At 35.5% G+C, this 25,175-nt stretch overlaps 1 protein-coding gene across 1 annotated transcript in view; it reads right to left on the reverse strand.

The window, feature by feature from the left end:
• LOC126815083 (attractin-like protein 1) overlaps nucleotides 1–19,760 on the reverse strand; it is a 33,492-nt gene extending 13,732 nt beyond the window's left edge. The window contains exons 1-3 of the mRNA XM_056099330.1: nucleotides 19,525–19,760; nucleotides 5,674–5,874; nucleotides 2,431–2,559 (exon numbers count right to left, since the gene is read on the reverse strand). Coding sequence (XP_055955305.1) covers nucleotides 2,431–2,559; nucleotides 5,674–5,874; nucleotides 19,525–19,754 — 560 coding nt within the window. The 5' untranslated portion in view covers nucleotides 19,755–19,760. The remainder of the gene's footprint in view (nucleotides 1–2,430; nucleotides 2,560–5,673; nucleotides 5,875–19,524) is intronic.
• Between the last annotated feature and the right edge of the window lie 5,415 nt (nucleotides 19,761–25,175).

Raw genomic sequence — 25,175 nt, forward strand, 5'->3', positions numbered from 1 at the left:
GATCTAACACACACACACACATCAGTTTCACAGGCCAGACATTCTACTTTCACTTGTATTTATGTTTGGTTGATTCAACTGATGTGATTATTCTTGTTTACTACATCATAATCAGGCACAATATGTAATAGTATGGTATATTGTTTTTGTGTAAAATATAAATCTTCCACAGCTTAAATATATCTGGGGGTCATGGTGGCTAAGTGGGTAAGATGCTGGCACGCTAACCAGACCTGGTGGTCTGTCAGCTCTTTATCAACTCTCATTATTATGCCCCTTGAATTACTTTTATCCATAACACTTTATTTAAACAAGTGAGTAAATTAAAGTTTAATTTAAAATTATTAGAGAGAGAGAGAGAGAGAGAGAAAGAGAGAGAAAGAGAGAGAGAGAAATGGGGTTTAACATCCACTTGACACAAACTAGATCATTTCGGGACTAACATATGCATATGGTTCAATTTTATTTCAACAATTTGCTTGCGCGTACGGGTCTTTAGCAGTGGGAGGAAATCGGGGGACCCAGAGAAAACACACAAAGTTGGACAGGCGACACTACTCCTTGTCACGACTCACGTACAACCGGGAAATCGAAACCACGCCAGGTGACTCAATGCGAGACCTTATGATACAGCACGTACACACGAAGCATTCGGCCATCCAACCCCCCTTAAAATTATTAAACATCTTTGATCTAGATCTATTAGAATAAAGTGTTTAATTGTTTGATCCGATATGTTACTTCTATTAGTGATGGGACAAGCTCTATTAGATTAAATTTTTATTTCATAAGACAAATCTCAAATCAGTGTGTTTACTAATGTTAGTTTAAATTTTGGCTTACATTTTACATGTGTCTAAAGTGAAACACACAAAATCTTTTATATCGGCCTTTAAAATCTATAAACATAAAATTGTGAACGATGACAGTTTGCCATCTCACAAATCAATTCAACAAATAACACCCAACGAAACAGACAATTTTATTTATGATGTTGAGCTAATTTAATGACGACATGAACACTGCTGTCTATAAATAGGATACCTGGTGTGGCCTTGTCCGCCTTGAGCCCATTATGTTTTGCTTAATAAAGGGAAGAAATTCCAATTAATCCAATCTATGGCCATAGGCCACAAATAGCAAGATTGCAAAATCATATTCTAATATTCTGGCGCAATGCCTCCAAACCACCCATGCACTCAAAAGAACTATAAACAAGTGGGTAGCGCAATAAAGGATGTAATAAAATACCAGATAAAGTAATATCATAAATAATATTATAACCCCCTATATTTTGAAAAAAGTTATGACAAATAACAGAAATGACATTAGAACAAGTGGGGTGAGGATGTGGGGTGGGGATGGGGGTTGCATCATAACAGAAATGGCATATGAACAAGAGGGGTAGAGATGGGGGTTGCCTTATAACAGAAATGACATATGAACAAGTAGATTGGGGATGGGGATTGCCTCATAACAGAAATAACATTTGAACAAGTGGGGATGGGGATTGTCTCTAAACCCTCCCATGTGATGCACGGAAAGGTCTAGAAAAGCCAAGACAAGTGGGTGTAGTTGGGGAGAATAAGACGTAATTAAATAAGGATGTAATAAACAATAAAGATGTCAGATGAAGTATTATTTATAATAACTTGAGATAAGGTTACATATTTATAGATAGGATAAAATAATCTACTTATAATATTAAGTCATAAAATCTTTACACTAGCAATATATCAATTATTTTATCTAAAGGAGTTAAACCTAGATCATTTCTTTAAACTAAAGGACAATATTGGTGCCAGTCATTATCACATATGTGATAGAGCTGGTTAAACACAGTCCAAATATAATTTTAACACAGAGATCATTGCTACGATAGCCGAGTAATACAGGTTTCCTGAATCGGAAGTGACGAACGCCAAAGGAAAACATGAGTCATCTCTCTATATAACTGAGTGACGAGTGATAACGGATATATAACAGATATACCGGCGAATTTCTGCTCAATAATAATTCCTTCCTTGACATACATGTACCTTGTGACCTAAAGATATTCCCCTCTCCCCCAATATCACTGCTATTTTGATCTCCCCCAATGTACTTGATAAAATGTATATTAATTTGCGCTCTCTCTCTCTCTGTCTCTCTCTCTCTCTCTCTCTCTCTCTCTCTCTCACATATATATATATATATATATATATATAGATTTGGTGGGGTTTTAGTTTTTTTACTTAACTACTGGCTATATTCGCAAAAATAAAAATATTTACAGAATATTAGCCAATGAAAAAGCTATGTTCAAAAAATATTTTATAATTCAAATTTTCTTGGATAAGTCCCCAGCTATGTAAAGATATGAAAATATGACAATTCATCATCATCAAGCAATATAAAACACATTTTTTTTTTAATATAAAATTAACCAACCTGTATGAGATATTAAAACCTGCCATGGTGTAGGCAGCATCACTAGAAAAATGTATATACATATGTCTACTGGATACACTGGCAGCAAACCCAACATCAGAATTATTGTTTCTGGTTAAAATTAAACCACTGTAAATATATACAAATATAAAATTTAATATTAAACTAATGAAAATATACAAATATCAAATTTAATATCAAACTAATGAAAATAAACAAATATTAAACCACTAAAAACATACAAATATCAAATTTAATATCAAACTAATGAAAATAAACAAATATTAAACCACTAAAAATATACAAATATCAAATTTAATATTAAACTAATGAAAATATACAAATATTAAACTTATGAAAATATACAATGTACAAATATTAAATTTAAAATACAAACCACTAAATATATACAAATATTAAATTCAATAACAGGCCTACATTATATTACAGAATATTTGTCAATATGACACACAGACAGGGCTGCTGACAACCAGTATCGCAGTGCAAATTGCGATACATATTTTGTCCGTTGCTCTGTCATTTTGGATATTGACACGAAGATTTATCCACATTTCTCAACACTTTCAAAGTGTATAAAATATCAAATAAATTTTATAAACAAAACTGAATTCTCCATGTGACATTTTCTTCTCGAACTACCCAGACTCAATTCATTATACTATATATAATACAGGGACATAACTCTATGAATTGTGACTATTAAACCGGAAATAAGGAATCAAGTAGTAACACTCATGTTGCGAGACATGTCAATTTCGAGTAATTATATCAGTATTCAATTTGAAAAAAAATAAATTCAATGTATCCCCCACGTACCGTATTGTAAATAAAATATAAAAAATAAATATGTGTAAAAGTATTGTAAAATGAGAAATCAAAGTAAGAATTCCCGTAAAATATTATTGTTTATATCGCGTGCGTCTAGTTAATCGAGATTACTTGTAAAATACTGTGTGCGTCCAATTGAACAAAAATAGTAACACACAATAAAAAAAAAAAGCAGACGAAATTGTTTTCTAACGAAGAAATAAGAATATGAGTGGGACTTCGGAAGCAACTGCCACGAATTGGCTTCAGACATAAGGCCTAACCAAAAGTCTACATTCAGAAATGTTCACAGCTACCTGAAGCAGTGCTAAAATTCTAAAAAAAATCGTAATAATAAAATCTAATCATTTGTTATAAATTAAAATTAAAATAATCTTGTTATTTAGGTGTTTTATGTTGAAACAGAACCAGCGGCTGCCAGCAGGATACGCCCACATTTTCGAGAGATGGATAGAGAACAAGCTAACAAGAAAGTGATTTTTCCTACAATCAAGGGCCATAATTCAGGAAATTACAATTCGATATGCGCGAATATCGAAAGGAGCTGATCATGAGATCTTTGTGTTATAAACTTACATTTCAAGTTTCAACAAAATCGGATAAAAATTGTGACCTCTATAGGGTCCACAACCTTGATATACCATATTTTTACGCTATTTAAGAATGAAGGGCGGCCATTTTGTCTGTCAGTTTTGGGCCGATTTTCACAAAATTCGAACTCAGTCGTTATTAAGGTGTAACGGTGATTTAATAATACGTTTTTTTAAATCTGATAAAAATTATGACCTCTATAGGGTCCACAAGCTAAAAACGCGATTTTTCGGACGATCAGGGGCCATAATTCAGGAAGTTACGTTCTGATATGCGCGAATGTCGAAAGGAACCGAGATCTTTGGGTTATAAGCATACATTTCAAGTTTAAACCAAATCGGATAAAAATTGTGACCTCTACAGTGTTCACAAGCTAAAAATGTGATTTTTCGTACAATCAGGGGCCATAATCCATGAAGTTACAGTCCGATACATGCCAATATCGAAAGGAACCGAGATTTTAGGGTGATAAACCTATGTTTCAAGTTCCGTTGAATTCGGATAAAAATTGTGACCTGTAGACTGTTCACAAACAATTGTGGACGGACGGACGGACGGACAGGGGCGACGACAATATACGTCCACATGAAAATGTGGGCGTATAAAAACTGATAATCAATTTTTAAATTTGCTAATCAAATTTGGCAAAATTGGACTTTTTGATTAGCAGTGCTGCTAATCATCTGTGAAAAATTACCGACAGCCCTGCACACAGAGAACAAACTTTATTTAATGTTCAGTGCACGCAGTATGTAAACCGACCGAGGGACAAGAATATTTCACTGCATACTCAGTCTCCAGGACATCAAAAACTTTTCATCGGTGCAAAAGTAATTTTTTTATATTTTTCAATTAAAGGGGCATTGGTTTTTGGAGATCTTCTGCCCCGCCCCTGTTTCAAGGAATTTTAACAAATTAATGCTTGCATATACATGTCTTAGTCCCAGTTCTAGGATATCAAAAACTTAGTCTAATATTACTTTAAATAAGCTTACTATTGTTAATGATATTGTTCAAAATTAACTACAATTCTTTTCAAGGTGACAGTGGATGGCTGAATTCAAATACAAATAAATTATTCCAACTTAGTTTAAAGGCACATAAGGCACCTGTCACAGACTTTGTCAGACACAATGTATACTTTATACAATGTACATGTAATATAAAAATTGTGTGATAATTTGTGCCTGACAAACTGTTTGACAGATGTCAAAGCTTGTATATGTACATTGTGTACAGCTGCCTTATGACCATGCTTGTATATGTACGTCTTGTACAGCTGCCTTATGACCATGCTTGTATATATACACGTTGTGTACAGCTGCCTTGTTGTTGTTCTTAGCGTTTAACGTCCGCTTCCACCGAAGGTGATATCGCAGACAAGTTCATTTTAATGATCTTAGCGCACGCGCAGGGGTCTTTGCTGTGGGAGGAAACCGGAGTACCCGGAGTAAACCCACGAGGTTGAGAAGGCGCCCCTATCTCCAAGCCACATACGCTCACACCTGGGATCGAAACCACAGCCGCAAGCCAGAGGTGACCGGCCAACTAGAGGTCGAAGCGTGACACTCTAGACCACTAGGCCATCCCAACCCCCCTTACAGCTGCCTTATGTTCAGGCTTGTATATGTACATGTACGTTGTGTACAGCTGCCTTATGTTCAGGCTTGTATATGTATATGTACATTGTGTGATAATTTGTACCAGATAAAGTCTGTGACAGCAGTTTTATGTCCAGACTTGTCTTAAAGGTATAAGTTGTTTCAAAACATAACCTCAAAGTAAAAAATAAAACCAAATTACCTGAAAGCAGCAAGAACTGGGGAGAAACTCGAGTCCCCATCGTGGATGTAAAGATGATCCCAGCCACACTCAGTTGCAAACTCGTAAAATTTAAACCACACTGTCTGATTGGCTTCTGGTATATCTATCAACCAACTACATTTTGTAGCCAGCGAATAATTTCCTTGGCCATCAGTTATGAAACCTTCATCTTTAGATAACCTATAAAATAATTTATATTAAAATTAATCATTTTGTAATGAAAACGTGGTGACAATTTTCAAGGGGTAGAACTTAGCCCTCAGAGCTGCATGTCCACCTACTATTCCAACCGCCAAGGTTTCATTTACGTGTACAGTACCCATGTGTACATGGTAGGGTGACCCACCATAAATAAATATCTCCATATATCTCGACAATTTCGCCACAATATTTATATATATGCCAAGCCTCAAATCAGTTTCACACAATTATAGTCACTAAATAAACGATCATGTTGTACTTAATAAGCTATGACCATTAATCATCTATAAATAATAGACTGAAAACTGGTTCCATGTGTCGTCCATAACATCCAGACACTTTTGAGTAAAATCAGTTTCACACAATTATAGTCACTAAATAAATGATCATGTTGTACTTAATAAGCTATGACCATTAATCATCTATAAATAATAGACTGAAAACTGGTTCCATGTGTCGTCCATAACATCCAGACACTTTTGAGTAAAAGATAGGTTACGTGCCCTTGTTTTGAAATTAGTCTCGCTTAACCAGTCTATCGACCATTCTAGGGCTGATTGACAGGTCGGGATAATCAAGACTACTTTTTTACGAAACATAACAGAAAGCTAGAACAAGAAATTGAATTTAGAAATGAGCACGTTAGCTAGCTCAACAATTGTTTTAAGAAGCTTGTAAAAGTAAAATGAAACTACTGCTAGTATCGTGTTCCTGTCTAACCCGAGTGTTTCTGAGATATTATTTGTACTAAACCAAAAGATGCCGCTCTTAACGGTACAGTTAATGATAAAGCGATTTAAAAAATGAAACGAACGTAATTTCTAAATCTGCTGTAATAACCAAGAAGCTTAATTTTACTGCTATTCAAAATCGTCAACAATAATTTTTTTACGGCTGTAATAGTTGATAGATTTGTAGAGAATTGCACGTGCCATGGCTATTTATAGTATCATACTGTCAGAAAGTTGGCCTTGACACGGCGAATGTGCACGCTTCAGTGGTAGTTTCGAACTATCAGCGGTTGACAGTATTTCTGTAGGTGCGTGGGTCACCCTATACATGGATGGATGTCAATTTTTTGTCCCATCCGAACAACTTGAAACATTTTCGATTATAGCCTAGAAAATGCCACCCCTGAGACGTGAGAATCATAAGATTTTTCTGGACCTAACCCTTGAATTTCTAGCTGAGATGCCAGTTCCCTACCACCGCAGCCCCGAAAAAGTGCTGTGGAGAATAGACCTTCGAATAGCTACCTCGATTATTTGGGATTTTGGATCCACATGCGTCCCTAAGATAATTTCAAATTAGCCAAAAGAGAACCTTCCAGCATTTTGATGACAATTTTTTATTTCAAATAAACAATCCAAATATCTGAACATTTTCAAATTATGTTTATGGACCTATTTGAAAACGGTTCAAGGACAATATTGGTGCCAGTCATTATCACATATGTGATAGTGGTGGTTAAACACGTTCTAAATATACTTTTAACACGGAGATCATTGCTACGATAGCTGAGTAATACAGGTTTCCTGAATCGGAAGTGACGAACGCCAAAAGAAAACACAAGTCATGCCTCTATATAACTGACTGATGTGACGAGTGATAACAGATACATGGGCGAATTTCTGCTCACTAATAATTCCTTCCCAGACCAAAAGTTGTTGTACATTCCCTTGTTTATATTCATTCTATACCTTATAAAAACATGGTAATGCACAGACTTTTTCTGGGGTTTTTCGTGTTCTCTTATCTAGTGGCAGTCAATTCTTTTTATGAATTGTCAGATATCCTCTCACAGTCTAACACAACAACTTTTGGTCTTGGAAGGAATTATTAGTGAGCAGAAATTTGCCCATGTATCTGTTATCACTCGTCACATCAGTCAGTTATATAGAGATATGACTCGTGTTTTCCGTTGGCGTTCATCACTTCCGATTCAGGAAACCTGTATTACTCAGCTATCGTAGCAATGATCTCCGTATTAAAATTATATTTGGAACATGTTTAATTAGTTCTATCACGTATGTGATAATGACTGACCCCAATATTGTCCTTTAAATTACACGATAATAGTATTACCCGAGTGTTTGTCTAGTGTTTTGTTATAATGCATGCAGATGCAGGAGGAAAGATTCAGAAGAATCTATACTAGTCATAATTTTATTATTAATCTTTTTTTCAACAGGTCTATAAACATAATTTTGCCTTTAATATCACTGCATTGAAGCCCTTGCTGTATAATGTTCCTGAAGCAACGACTGTGAGTTTTACAACATCTAGACGTTGCTAAATTGCGTTACAATTCCCAAACTTATAGCTACGTTATCTCCATTTACTGCACACAGGTGAACAGTAGCGTCCAATCAGAGGTTGCGACACAAACACCCTCAAATCAAATATAGCGACCTCCACGAAAACCTCGACATTGAACGAACCTTGAACTTTGCAACTCGATGATCACAGGCAGACATTTTAGCTGGAAAGCGCTTGACTTGGTATTCGCGATGATCAAGGAATCTGATAGACTCTCAAGCTGGGTAAATACCCAATTGAAATTAGTGCCGAAATATCCAAGGTAGTTAATACGAGATATTGCCTTCTATCGAAGGTGTATAGGCTATAGTTTTGTTATATTAAAATACAGACATATTACAGATATGTCATTGCTTGAAAAAGATGAGAGTACCCTCATTGAAACAGAGAGAGAAAGAGAGAGAGAGAAATGGGGTTTAACGTCCACTCGACACAATCTAGGTCATTTCGGGACTAACACATGATTCAATTTTATTTCAATAATTTGCTTGCGTTTCGGGGTCTTTAGCAGTGGGAGGAAACCGGAGGACCCGGAGAAAACCCACGAGGTTGGACAGGCGACCCTACTCCTTGTGACATACAACCGGGGAATCGAAACCATGCCAGGTGACTCAATGACAGACCTCATGATACAGCACCCAAGTGCTAACCATCCAACCCCGCTCTCATTGAAACGTTGTGGTTAATAAACCTAGTGAAAATTATCCATAAAGCTATCTGTTATTATATTATCACTTCCACTAAATACCCTTTATACATATAATACTACATGTAAATGTGTATAAAATTAAAGAATCCCCGCTCAACAGAATACACAACAGACTTGTAGAAGTAGAAGATTGTTTAATGGGTCGACGTTTCAGGTGCAATACCCTTTATGTATATCTGTAATGTCTGCATTATAACAAAACACCACAAAGGCTTAAATGCAATGTTATTGAATTGAATGCCATATGAAAACATCTGCCCTATACGGAGTGAAATCTGAACTGGAGAGAATCAGATTATAGTGTTGTTATAGATGATATAAATGTAACAGTTTGAATAATAAAGGAGGACACAACATCCTGCTTGTGTTTTTATTAAGAAATGTGTAATTGTATCCCTGTTTGTGATATATAGATTAAATAACCTGTTCGCCCTTTTTAACGTCACGACAATTAACAGAAGTGATAACCTTAAAGTTATTGATTTGGGTTAATATGGATTTTATATGTTGACTTTTCGGTGACATATTTTACGTCACTGAGATATCACCGATTTTATCTTCTTCTGTTGACACAGTAAGGCAAAAATTAAATTTAGAAAATGAGCGACTTTGAAATAGAAAATGAACTGGGGTTTAATGTTCTACTGTTTTGCTCCAAACTGGGCTATTGAAGACGGGCAGCGGCACTACGGCCTACTCTTACATCGAATTCCAACTGTCAAGGGATCTTTTACGTGCACGCCAATGTGTACATCTCATCCGAATGACTAGACAGCTAGTGCTACCCTTGCAAGCCCCCCCCCCCCCCCGTCCTGCCTTTGAAATAGAAATTTAATATCTAGTATAAATACAAGTTTAGAAATGAAATGGTGTTTAATAATAATATCCTACTATTCTGCTTGTATAAGCATATAGAGTTTGACAGTTTGTCCCATCACTCATTAAACTAACACATCAGCTTGTCTCAAACAAATAAAACAGGTTTACATGTAGATCCTTTAAAAGCATGTTTGCTACTACATGTAAACTGCTTGAAACATTATATACATCCTGTAAGACCTGTAGATCTACATGTAAGAAATACACTTTTACTTTGGTAATTAAAGTCTAGTGGTGTTATCCCTTGATAACTACAATATTGTAAAAGTTTAATCTCTAAAAGAAGAGAGAGAGATAGAGAGAAATGGGGTTTAATGTCCACTCGACATAAACTAGGTCATTTTGGGACTAACATATGGTTCAATTTTATTTCAATAATTTGCTTGCGTTTAGGGGTCTTTAGCAGTGGGAGGAAATCCATGAGGCTGGACAGACGACCTTACTCCTTGTCACGTACAACCGTGGCATCGAAAACATGCCAGTTAACTCAATGACAGACCTTATTACACAACGGGCACATGCTAACCATCCGCCATCCAACCCCATCCCCAACTAATAGGAATATCAGACCCAAATGGTTCAATCTGTTCAGTATTTACAAAGACATAATGAATTGAAATTTCATCGATTTATGGATCGCTGTCTTTTTGTTGTGGGCGAACCGAATTGATGGGTTTATTTTAAAGGACAATATTAGTGCCAGTCATTATCACATATGTGATAGAGCTGGTTAAACACATTCCAAATATAATTTTAACACAGAGATCATTGCTACGATAGCTGAGTAATACAGGTTTCCTGAATCGGCAGTGACGAACGCCAAAGGAAAACACGAGTAATCCCTCTATATAACTGACTGATGTGACGAGTGATAACAGTTACACAGCCGAATTTCTGCTCACTAATAATTCCTTTCAAGACCAAAAGTTGCTATATGGGACTGTAAGAGGATACCTGACAATTCAATAAAGTAATTGAATGTCATTAGATAAGAGAACACGAGAAAAATAGAAATAGTCCGTACATTCCCTTGTTTATATTCATTCTATACCATATAAAAACATGGTAATGCACAGACTTTTTCTGTTTTTCTTTCAAGTTCTCTTATCTAGTGGCAGTCAATTCTTTTTATGAATTGTCAGATATCCTCTCACAGTCTCACACAACAACTTTTGGTCTTCGAAGGAATTATTAGTGAGCAGAAATTCGACCGGGTATCTGTTATCACTCGTCACATAATTCAGTTACATGTATATAGAGATATGAATCGTGTTTTCCTTTGGCGTTTGTGACTTCCGATTTAGGAAACCTGTATTACTCAGCTATCGTAGCAATGATCTCTGTGTTAAAATTATATTTAGAACGTGTTTAACCAGCTCTATTACATATGTGATAATGACTGGCACCAATATTGTCCTTTAAATCAGATTGAATCTAGGCCGGGGGATTATCTAGCATTGGTTTTTTTATTTTATTTTCTTAATTAAATGTTAAATAAACAATCTGAATACGGTACATATTTAGTATGTATTAAGTCATAAAAAATTTCATAATTATATTAGCAAAAAATGCAAATAATGCATTGTTACTTTAATACTGAAATTTAAAACTCTTAATTTCCAAATATTCATATATTTTACACAATCCCACCTGAAGAATTCAAAATTGATTACAACCAAAGATTGAAATATGTATTTTTCAAACAATATCTAATCTTTCATTGCTTAATCCACATCAAAAGGAGAAAAACAATCAAAAGCTCATTAAAAGTTCTTAATTTTAAATTACATACTTTAAATTTGTCACCTACATGTAACAGTTACAAAACGGGTGATTTTGCTTCATACTTAATCCAGCCAAATCTGTTTCACAGAGGATTACGAAAGTCTTCTAATATCTCTGTAAAAGATGACTACGGTACCTTTAACATGTGACGTCTCATCACGCGGCGTCAATCATTGGCTCAATGGCGCGTGCATTGTTTACATAAGACGTTCTAGTTCGGGCAGAATGGAGACTTTTACTCATTTTAATACCCATTTACACTAAATAGGAAATAATTTTTACCTACAAATACATCAAACGCCTTTATTTATTTTTCTAATACATAAAAAAAATGTTTTAGAATTTAATTTGTCGGGGGAAAAAAGTTAATATTTCTGGCTCATTAAGTTGCATCGATGTCATCCTTATCAGTGATTTTAGCGGCCTAGTGAAAATTCACTGCTGACCAGTGTGAATCCAGCCCTGCTAACATTCTTTCTAGATATTCAACTTTCAGAATATCATAGTTGACAAAGGTTTCAAAATCCTATACAACCTCAATTAGAACTTTGTCCATCTCTAAGAGAGAGAGAGAGAGAGAGAGAGAGAGAGATGGGGTTTAACATCCACTCGACACCAACTAGGTCATTTCAGGACTAACGCATGGTTCAATTTTATTTCATAATTCGCTTGTGCGTAGGGGTCTTTAGCAGTGGGAGGAAACCGGAGGACCCTGAGAAAACCACGAGGTTGGACAGGCAATCCTACTCCTTGCCACATACAACCTGGGAATCAAAACCCGGTCAATTGACTCCATGGCAGACCTTATGATACAGCATGCACGTGCTAACCATTCGGCCATCCAACCCCCCCTTGTCCATCTCTATTTATTAGCTCTTCCCAAAAGTTTTAAGTTCCAAATATTTAAGTTCTGAAAATCTAACAAAATGTCACAAACAATAATTGAGGGGCTTATTTATTGATCAAATCCCCAAAGAACCCAAAATTAATTTTAAAATACCAGTAGCTTTTCTTTTATCTTCCACTTACTTTTAAAACATATTTAATTGTCCCACTAGTAATAAAACACACATATCAGACCAACTAAAACCATTCCAATACTTTATTTTTTATCTAAACCCTTAATTTGTGGACATAAAATTCTAAATATAGAATGTCTGTCTCTCATATTAAAATAAAATCCTTCAGATCAGTAAGTGCTTTATTTTCCTCCTAAATCAAAGCCATTGCGTGATTATTTATGGTCTTGGATTTTGTATTTGTTCTGGGCCCTTATTCACAAATAACTTAAACTAAATTACAACCAAAATTTTAAGAAATACTGCAACTTCATTGGATTTGGATATATGCAAATTGATTTTACTGGTCAGCCAATCGAATTGCAGTATTTCTTAAAATTTCGATTGTATCTTAGTTTAAGTTTTCGTGAATAAGGGCCCTGGTATGATGGGGTTTTATGTCCACTCAACACAAACTAGATCATTACAGGACTGACACACAGTACAATATTATTTCAATCATTAGCTAGCATATATGGGTCTTTAGCAGTGGGACTTGGAGAAAAACCACAAGGTTAAGCAGGCTACCCTACTCATTTTAATCTTACTGCATAGTGGGATCAAAACCACTCCATCCGACTCAATTAAAGACCTTATACTTTAAAGCGCATACATTAGACCATTCGACCACTCACCTACATGTACATGTACCTAAAATGAAGTAAAATACATGATGTTTAATGTCCTATTTCTCTGCCCCAACTGAGCTATAGAAGATTGGTAAATGTCTCTTCAAGCAGGACTTTTACTTCTAAATGTCGCTAGTCTCTCAAATATATTTTTTCCAAAGTCAGTCCATTCTACACACAGAGAACTAACTACTTCGAGAATAAATCTCTGCCCCGATGGACCACCATATCTAACTAGAGCGTCCACAAGCAATTGTGGACGCCGGACCGCTGGACGGATGGGGGCGAAGACAATATACGACCACATTTCAATGTGGGCGTATAAAAATTAGTATATTATTTTGTAATGCAGTTTTACTCTGTTACACGTCTGTCATACACACTAAGATTAAATAAACATTTTCTATTAAATTAAATGGAAGCGAAATAAATACTTCTCACAATTAACGAAGCATAATAGTTAGTGTTTTCAACCAAGATTGTCGATTTAGGAATCAAAATGTCAGTCATCTAGCTTAGTGTCTGTACTGAAGCAAAGCTACATGTAGTTGTAGACAGACAGCAATAGGTTTGTATGAATTCAGCCAAGACTCGCTAATAAGAGTGAAACAACAGCCTGTAAAGAATATTCGGATGTTGTCATTTATTGTCTAGAAACAAATAAAATATAGTTAATTGTTTCAACATAGATTACACAACCTTTTTTTTATATAAAAAAATTGTTTAACTTTAATTTTTAAGTATTTCACACAAAGATACTGTAATTAATTTTTTAAAAAACAAAGTACACTTAGACTAAAGATGTGCACTTTTCTAAAGAAATGTTTTTATGCTGATTGAAGTTAATTGACTTTGATATCACCTACATGTACATAGATACAACTCTTTCTTTGTCCTTCAAAATTAATCTTTTTATAGTTAAAACAAGCATGTATTTAAAGTGGCAATATTATTTTATATAAATCAACCACATCCAGTCCTCATATGCAGTTAAACATATATTATGGCTACCTACATTCTTACATGTACAATACTGACTCTTACAGAAGGAGATAGAGGGGTGGGGGGGGGAGAGACAGAGGGAGAGTGACAGAGACAGACAGATGGGATTTAAGGTCCAATGGAGACAAACTAGGTCATTTCGGGACTAATATATATTATGGCTACCTTTATGTACAGAGACAGAGACAGAGAGAGAGAGAGATGGGATTTAAGGTCCACTCGCCACAAACTAAGTCATTTTGGGACTAACATATGGTTCAATTTTTAATTTCAATATTTCGCTTGAGCGCAGGGGTCTTTAGCAGTGGGAGGAAACCGAAGGACCCGGAGAAAACCCACGCGGTTGGACAGGCAACCCTACTCCTTGTCAGCGGGGAATCGAAACTGCACCACTTGAGTCAATGACAGGCCAACCCCCCGAACTGAATCTTACAAACCTCAATATTTCTCAAATATATTTGAAAACTTGAAATTCTAAACTTTGTTTACAGAATAATGTGAAATGTGGTTTAACGTCCTACTGTTCTGCTCCTATATTGGGCTAATGAAGACGGACATATGCCATACAGTGTGCTATGAGGTAAATTTTGTCTGGAAAACGCCACTACAGCCTACTCTTATTACGAATTCCATCTGCCAAGGTTTCTTTTACATGCACACAACATACATGTACTGTACATGATGGGACCTATACATTGTTCCTTGTCAGGCCCTCCATCTCGCACCACTGACAAGGGGGAACCACGCCATAAAATCCTGATGATCCTTCACGGCCAATATATCAATATTATTTAGATAAACAACGACCATTATCTAATCAGTTATTGCATGTACCAGAGCTTAAACTATTACAATTTATTTCCTAATTGATATTTTTCGACAATTAGTGTGACAAAGTTTTATGGCTTGCATAGCCTTATTGCCACTTTAAGGACAGACTTCAAATATAATTTTACATTCATAAACTGCATTAAAAATGTTCATATTTGAGATTGTCTAAATTTACAGTTTTTAGAAATAATGATTTTAATCCAAAACGTACCCTGCTGCTCACATAAATATTCTACTTTTAAATGATCATGTTGTAAAATAATCTATACATTTTGCTTTCATTTATATTACAAAGGTTAACTCCAAGAAGAAATACTTTAAAAGATCCATTATGTAAAAGCTAAATCTGCCTATTGAAGATCTATTTATGTCTTCAAATGTTATATAAACTATTTAGACATTTATTCATATGACAAGCCTACACCATAGGATGGCTGAGATATTAAGTGGATTAGAAAATGCCTGACATATTTTCGATAAATGTAGCAATGGTAGGCCTACGTGACAATCAAGAAAATTTAACTTCGCTCAGAATAAATCAATTTGACTGACATTTTCAATACCAGTACACATACATGTATATTCATTTTAGTTAATCTATCTTTAAACTACAGTATTATAGCCAGAACAGCCAACTCTTTATCTAAATCTTACATAATGTATCGTTTAATACATAACAATCTTATTGTTATAATCATTTTATACACTGTTTTATATAAATACATGGCTATGGTTGATGTAGTGTATTAATACACACACAATATGTGCACTCATTATCTTGTTAAAGCACTTATGATTGATTATCAGTTATTTTGGTGTCATATACATGTATATGTATGACCACTCAGTAAATCAAGATCTTTTAAGGTGGAATTGAAACCAAAAAGGTGTAATTGTAATGTCATTGGCTGCACTATGACAAATGGATAGTAAATATAGAGTTTGCAAAATAAAATAGTTAAAATTTGGATCACTAGATCTATGGAGAGAGAGAGAGAGAGAGAGAGAGAGAGAGAGAGAGAGAGAGAGATTGGGTTTAATATCCAGTCCACTTGACACAAACTAGGTCATTTCGAGACTAACACATGATTCAATTTCATTTCAATAATTCGCTTGTGCGTAGGGGGTCTTTGCCAGTGGGAGGAAACTGGATGACCTGGACAAAACCCACGAGATTGGACAGGGGCCCCCTACTCCTTGTCATGTACAACCGGGGAATCAAAGCCATGCCAGTTAACTCAATGACAGATCATATGATACAGAGCGCATGTGCTAACCATTTGGCCATTCACACACACACACCCCTCTAGGTCAATGGGATACATGTACATACATGTAGCCTCTTAGAGGGCCAGGTCTGTAATTATTCAACCACCCAGTCTTGAAGATGTTTATTTATTAAAATGGTATCCATATCGTATTTTACGTTTCAGTTTCTTTTTATATGAGCTCGAAACATGATTAAGAGACCTGTATTCTGCCTGACCCCATGTGACCTCTTAACTAGCCAATAAAATAATTATAAAGAAAGAATTTGATTGATATGCCTGATTAGATAACAATAACTTGAGACACTTATCAATTAAAAACAGATCAAATCTTAACAGTTTGTTACTGGAAAGTGAAAATGAAATGATAGGAATTCCCACCAGGTGTCGCTAGTAAAAACTCGGTTCCACGTGACCTTATCGATGGTAAGAGAACCGTATCGGGATTAAATTCCATATTAACAACAAAAACTAACGTTTGTCAACACACGAGTTTGTAATGAATGTACAGGAAAACTGTGCTATAAGGTAAACAATGAGGTCACGTGGGACCGCCTCGCCTATAAATTATGTCCCTTTATCTGCTTGCGAGGACGCCCATACAACAAATATCAGTCGAATGGGATTATCTATTTCTGTTCCTTTAAAACTTATTAAAGGTCAAGGAACATCAATAAAGATTAGCTGTCGATGGAACTTTCTGTCACTAATGAATAATTATTGGTCCGCAGTAAATTACACAGTCTGAGAGATTGTCTCGTGACTTTTTGTTGGTTATACAATTAAGTACGTCTGCTTGGTATAGACAATCTATGTTTTGAATTCCGTGGTTATACTGACCGTAAGATTTATTGTTGAGACATTAAAGATGGATTATGTAGAGAGCTAAATCTGACTATTACAGGTCTTTTTTCTGGCTTTAAATCTTATAAAAATTATTATTTAGGCATTTATTCACATGGCAAGTCTATAATCTACTCACTAGATAATCGGATGACAAGGATTTGAACACCTGCAAGATTTAAATTTATGACAAAATGGATAATTGAGACTTAGTCCTTAGGTTTTTAAGTATCGTTGCTATGATAATAAAGATCTGCGCTACATGTACAGGGGCAGATCCAGGAATTTTTGCAGGAGGGGGTTTGCCAGGTTCCTGAGACAATGTATCTCCCCCCCCCCCCCACATGGTCTCTATCGTCATTTTGACGTTAATACATACACATTGAGCTTTTTAAACAGAGAAATTCAACATCTCGTTTGACGTCAATTTTTATTATGAATTAATACAATGACATTGTGATTCAATTTCATGGATGCAAAGCATTAATTGTGATATCACATAATGTCTATATCATTATCTCGTGCTTTGAGTGCCCATCCTGTCCCACATCTGACGATAAAGGATAAAGCACACGACCGAGAAACTTTTCTCATAAAAAGTGTTGATTTACAAATTTTTTATGTAGCTGAGCAGGGGGGGTTTTCGACCCCCCAAACCCCCCCTCTGGATCCGCCCCTGATGTACATCTTCAAACAAACATATCTTAAGTCAGATTTTAATGTAATTTGAATGAAATTTTAATTAATTTAATTTTGAGCTATTATAGCAAGAAATGAAATGAAATGAAATGGGGTTTAACGTCCTACTGTTTTGCTCCGAACTGGGCTAATGAAGACGGGCATACGCCATACAGTGTGCTATGAGGGAAATTTTGCCCGGACAGCGGCACTACGGCCTACTCTTATATCGAATTCCAACTGTCAAGGGATCTTTTACGTGCACGCCAATGAGTACAAGGGACCTCGGTTTTTCGTACAATCCCAACGACTAGCTAGACAGCTGTCCTTGTCAGCCCCTCCGTCCTGCATCACTGATAAGGGAGAACCACGCCGGAAAATCGGGATGAACTTTCTCGGCCAATGCAGAGATCGAACACCCGACCTCCAGGCTAGCGAGCCAGCGCCTTGCCTACTTAGCCACCGTGATCCCCTTATTATAGCAAGAACATCAAGCTCTTTATCCAAATCTTACATAATGTATCTTTAAAGTAGCATAATCATTGTATATAAAAAAAAAAATAACCATGTCCAGTTTTTGCATGGAGAAAGTGAGAGAGAGAGAGAGAGAGAGAGAGAGAGAGAGATAGAGAGAAATGGCGTTTAATGACAACTCGACACAAACTAGGTCATTTTGGGACTAACATGGTTTAATTTTATTTCAATAATTCGCTTGCGCGTAGGGGTCTTTAGCAGTGGGAGGAAACCGGAGGACCCGAAGAAACCCACGAGGTTGGACAGGCGACCCTACTCCTTGTCACGTACAACCGGGGATTCGAAACCACGCCAGTCGACTCAATGACCGACTTTATTTGATATAAGAGTAGGCAGTAGTGCCACTGTCTGGGAAAAATATCCCTCATAGCACACTGTATGGCATATGTTCGTCTTCAATAGTCCAGTCAGAGCAAAACAGTAGGACGTTAAACAACATTTCATTTCATTGTATCCACGTGGTTTTCATAGTGTTTGATATAAGTATAATATTAATGACGTCAGTTGGCAGACTATCGCAATTCCAGAGCGATTACATCACGTCTTTCCTATTTGTGTGATGCTTTAATTGTCTTGTGGACACAACCAATACCTTGTGGACGAGTAAACTGTGAACCAGTAAACTGGCATCAACCAAATTAATATGCACACAGCACAGCAAACCAGGCCTTCATGTATACATGTATATCCCAGTACAGTATTTGTGTAGACTGTTGTTAATACTACACATAGACATAAAACTGTTATTAATAGTCATGACCCCAGTACTCTACTTAATTGTGAAATCATTAGAAACTATTAGTATTTGAACAGGTACAAATGTTTTTATAAATGTGTATTATTGACTGTGTGGTGTTCTTAAACTATAACTCTACATCATGTAGGCCTAACCTTTATTATGGCAGGTGGTAATACATCTTAATAATCTATCAAGCCTTTTTATTTTTGACACAAATCCAAATGGTCAAGCCCATTTAAAGATAAAATACTAATAGATGTTCTGACTAAAAGAAAAATTAAAAATACTGATTGATTTTCTGACTTAAAATGTCTGACATCGAAGTAATACAGTATAATAGTATTAATAAAATTACCTTGCACGCCCGTAACATTTATCACAATTTTTATCACCCCATCCTGAAATACATACACACGTTCCGTTCGTAAATGTTCCATGTTGACACTTTCCACTTGAAGCTGCCGATTCACTAAATCCTATAGAACATATATAAATACATAGAAATACTAAAATCCACTCGTAAAATGTATTTTTCATTCGATCTTTTGGCCTGTTGAACAACACGGCCATAATCCAATCCTCCATTTTGTGACTGAGTCTCACTTATCCAGTCCTAATAATGATGTGTATTAATTCACGGTGTTTGATCACCAGATGATAGAGACTATTTATATTTTATTTACATTGTGCTATATATAAAGTCACGATAGCAGCAATACAAAAGCTTTTATTTCACGGCTTATAATACCCTGTAATTAACAGGGACGTTGTCTCAATATTGATAATAATTTACTGTGGTATATCGTATAACCAACGGTAAAATAACCCCACGTTTCGAAACAAAGATTAATTATAAAAGTTATATGCGCAGCGCATCTTCATGATACAGCAATTTTTTTCTTAATTCAGAATATCTTTCACGCTTCAAAAGACTCTAATCAAAAGAAGCGATCGAATTTTGAATATTTTTTTAAAAAATATGTTGTTTAAACGTCGTGTTGTAATACAGTTGCATAAATTATGATATCATTAAGATATTATCAATAAAAAGACGCTACGCCAGTTAAATAATGGGTATAAAAAAAAGGCGCCGTTGAGCTAGATAAAAACTACTGCCGAAAAAACAAACACTAAATAAATAATTTGGGCTGATCGACCTAGTAGTAGGTGAAAATTAAGTCCCACCCTGTTCTAAGAACCAGTCCGCAATTGATATAACTCATGAAATACGGTCATTTACGTAAAAGAAATCTGGCTGTATTTTTTAAGTGTTCACACAAATATTCGAATGCGGATATGTGTTGAAGGGTTTCTAATTTTGTATTAGCATATCCGTCATTCGATATCTATTAAAACTAATGTCATTCGAATAATATTTCACGTGGACCCGATGCGTGAGGAAGTGAAAATGCAGAAATCACAGATCGAATTGCAAAGGGGATTGTGCGTAGTCATCATTGCTCTAGTTTACAGGGCCCTTTTTATTGATCTAATAATCAAATTATATCAGATGGTTGCAGGGTAGGGGAGTGCGTGTGTTGGGATGGGTGGAGCTGATATCCGCGGTCTTACACACGTGCGTATACTGTAAACTTTCTATACTGTCCATGGATATCTCATGTAACAATAAAACCTTGTCTTATCAGCGGGTCTGTACCGATAGGTTATTGATGTGAGGTGTCGTAGTACCCATCCTACATTTGTATGTGGTAAGTCATGTATAAGCAGTCAGTGGGTGGGTTTTCTCCGGTCCCCCCAAATCACTATTGAAGACCATGGCCACGACACCCCTCTGTATCTCCCATCGATATATCATAGCAGAAAATAAAAGAGAACCGACTCCGTATTATCATGGAACGTGTGAATATAGAATACACAATATGGGTTATACATCGACAAATTTTTATTATTGTGTATTGCAACCAGGTCGAATTAATTTCGTAAAACACTGTCAAAAATTATGGACAGCGACGTAATATCGTCAAGTGGGGTAAAACCGACGAGGAACTATGGATTATATTAGATAAACTATTTATAAAACCCACATACAAGAATAAATGTGTGATAAATAGATAAGTCACGTAACTCATATAAAAATCAAGTTCAATTGAATAAAAATTAAAGAAAATATGCGGGTTGTAAGAGCCCCATGGATAATTGAGCAAACCATCTTTTTTTTTAGATGATACAGACACGGATTAAGATATTAAATAAATTTTAAGATAAGAAGCAATATATCAGATAAATATTAACGAAGATATTTGGAAATAAAAAATCGCAACCATCTCATTTCCTTGTCAGTGCGGGGGACTGGCTAAGAATAGCATCTATAGTCGTTCGGATGGGACGAAAAAACGAGGTCTCGTGTACACCCTGGCGGGCTCGAAAAAAGTGCTAGTCATTTGGAAACCATTGCTGTCATTGAAATAATTTCACTCATTGCACACTGCATGGTGTTTGTATGCATTGGCCCGGTTGAAGCAGAAAAGTGGGATGTTAAATCCCATTTTATTCCTTCAATGCAACAATCTTAAATAAATAAACCAATTTTGAGTACAGGGCCCTGTTTCTCGAAATCTTAACTGTGTGTGAGTTATTTGTATTTTACGTCCGCTTCCACCGTGGTGATATCGCAGACAAGAAATCTTAACTATGTGTGAAATAGCTTTTATTTAACGTCCGATTCCACCGAGGTGATATCGCAGACAAAGATAAAATCCAATCATAGTAGATACTTCAATTTTGATTGGCTAAGCACTAAAATCAATCTAATATTACCCAATCAAATTATTAAAATTTGGATTTTATCTGAGTTATAATTTCATGAAACAGGCCCCTAGGGTATATGTAATTAAACGGGTGTTAGAGACCGCCTTTACATCACATATAGTGGCAATCGTATCATCTGATTAAGCATTAAAAGGATTAGTAATAAACTTCTAAATCAATTTAATTACAACTTATCGTGAAAACAAAAGCTGATATACAAATAGGTTATCCAGTGTAATCTATAGTTCCGTCTTGTCCGAATTAAATCAGGTTGTCACGATTTGAATTGTCATAAATGTGTCACGTTTTTATGAAATCATTTCGGACATTATGTCCTGGTCGATCACTTTAAAATACAATGGCTTGGGTGTGATTGACAAAAACCTCTCCTGTCAGTTTTTGTGTTTGATTAGTATAAATTATTTACTTCATGCTAGTTGATCTTTTATCGCTGTCTGTACTATTAAGACAAAATTGAAAGCGCATTTATTTTTAAGGGACTTTCAGACACAGAACCCTTTCCCATTCATGTACTTAATTTTGTCACGCTGTTATTAAAATTATTAAAATATTTTGGACATTAAGTGTATAATATATATATCTATAACATATCTTTCCTTGTCGGTGATAAATAAATTACTTCATGATATTCGATCTTGATCCGGCTTTTGTATTCATTATACATATAAGAAAATTGAAGACTTATTTATTTTTAAGGGATATAATATATCCATAACATATCTTTCCTTGTCGGTGATAAATAAATTACTTCATGATATCCGATCTTGATCCGGCGTTTTTATTAATTATATGTATAAGAACGTTGAAGACTTATTTATTTTTAAGGGATATTCCTTCAATCATAGAACCATTTCACATATATGTATTTTGTTTTCTAAGTTTGTATCATTTTTGTTGTGTATCTATTTCTGATTTTGTCATCTAACCAACTCCAAGTAATTTGATATTTATAGAATTCTAATAAAAAGAATTATGTGTGATATAATTTCGATAATAGTAATTGAACTGGAATACACGTCATAATTCTATAGAATGCAATTACTGTTTATCATTATCAAGACTTGAGAAGCCTAGTCGAAACATGGCTTATTATAAGAAGCAGTAATTGTATTCCATCGAATTGTTGTTGTTTAACGTCCGCTTCCACAGAAGGTGATATCGCAGACAAGTCTTATTTTTCATTTTTTTTATTATCTCAGCGCACGCGCAGGGTTCTTTCTTGTGGGAGGAAACCGGAGTAAACCCACGAGGTTGAGAAGGCGCCCCTATTTCCAAGCCACATACCCTCACAGGGATCGAAACCACAGCCTCAAACAGAGGTGACCGGTCAGCTAGAGGTGAAGCGCGGCACTCTAGACCACTAGGCCATCCCAAATCTGCACCCCCCCCCCCACCACACACACACACACATCGAATTGTGACCCGTTTAAACTTTAATAGGTTTATGAATTAAGCTAAACTTACGGGCCTACTAATCACCTACAAGGACCGACAAGGGCGTTTTGGTTTTATTTGGACAATAGCACCCAACTTATTGCAAAAATTAGCCGACAAGAATCGATTTATTATTGATATGAATATTTTACATACTGAAGCCGAAATTGTAAGGATTTCATAAAACATTTACAAAATTATGAATACTTAAAATGTTGACAAAGCCACGTAATGGCGACATGGAGTAACTGCAGTTGTTTTGAATGTATGTCGTTGATTATACCTTCACGATTAGTTGTCATTTAAATTAATTCTTTGAATGATGAATCGGGTGACATGTATGGTATAGAAGGTCATGAACCAACACCCGTCTAATTAACCCAGAACACAAAATTGATTGATTCAAGACGACTTCATACATATCATAATGCAAATAGTTTTTATTTTGAAAAATCCTCAGAGCTATATTTGTATTTGGATATGGTAGATATATATATATATGTTATTACATAAAACACAATGTTCGGGCAACATGTATATAGATCTTTCTTTTATTGTTTCATGTCAATAACTTTATTTCGTATCTTGGTCCTTGTTTTTTGAGATTGTATCATGCTCATTAATGGAAAAAGATGATTTGTGGGGACATCCAATGGCTCTTATAAGTCACATATTTCTTCCTGAAATTTCATTCAAATGAACTGAATTTTTGATATTAGTTACATGACATATCTGTCACGCATTTTTTCTTTTCTGCCGATTTTATGATTGATTTATCCAATGTACATGTATTATGACACCAGTTCCTCCTTGTCCGTTATTATACGCCGCTTTGTTAAAATTTTAATCATCCTTAATATTCGGGCAATTTTGGCGAAAAAACGTTCTTGTCGGAGATTCGTAAAACCCAGAACGCAGGGTCGTAACTAGCTCAGGGCAATGAGGAGGGGGGGGGGCGTGAAGTGTTCTGAGGGGTGCTGTAAAATTGACGGACAATGTATATCTGTTGTTTTTATGGTCGACAATTTTTTCAAGGGGGGGGGGTAAACTTTTTGCAGGGGCCCTAGTTACGGGCCTGCTAGAACGATTCATGAAATAAATCAAAACTGAAAATTTAAATAAAAATTAATTTTTCTTTTGTTTTTATTAGCATTTTTTTATATTATCAGTTATTTACTAGTTTTTACAAGTTCGGGTTTTCCTAGTAAGAAACACACTTTCTCTACACCTAAAAGTTAGGTTCCAGCTGGGGACCTCTGTAAACTTTGCTTTTTGGTGATGACTTCATTTCCCAGCCGGAAAAGGACACCCCATATGTTTATCATGGCCTCTCATATTGGAAGATAACATAAATGGCTTGTGTGTTGACGGTTGTGCATATCTCTTGGTCAGGAAAGTTGTAGGCACCATCACCCTTGTAAATCATTTGACAGGCCAGAGTGAACAGGGAGACCCATGATTGGTCACTTATGTATCAGATTCAACACTGGGGGGTGGGGATGATAAAACTGTTGTAGTGTTACATAATCAGATTATTTCAACTTACTTATCCTGTGGAAATACAGCTGTATAGAAGATATTTTAAAATTCATAGACTACATGTTTCAACATTTTAGATCTGACCACAATTTGGCACCTGAAACTATGTTAACAGAGAAAAACTGTGTGGTTTTCGATGAAAGTGTTAAAAAGTCTAATATTGCATCATGATTACTGTTTTAAAGTATTTTCGGGTTTGATTTATATTGAATTCATCTCATCTTTTTACAGAATACATTTATG

The sequence above is a fragment of the Patella vulgata genome, chromosome 3 (genome assembly GCF_932274485.2).
Source record: "Patella vulgata chromosome 3, xgPatVulg1.2, whole genome shotgun sequence".
In the NCBI taxonomy this organism is placed as follows: Eukaryota; Metazoa; Mollusca; class Gastropoda; family Patellidae; genus Patella; species Patella vulgata.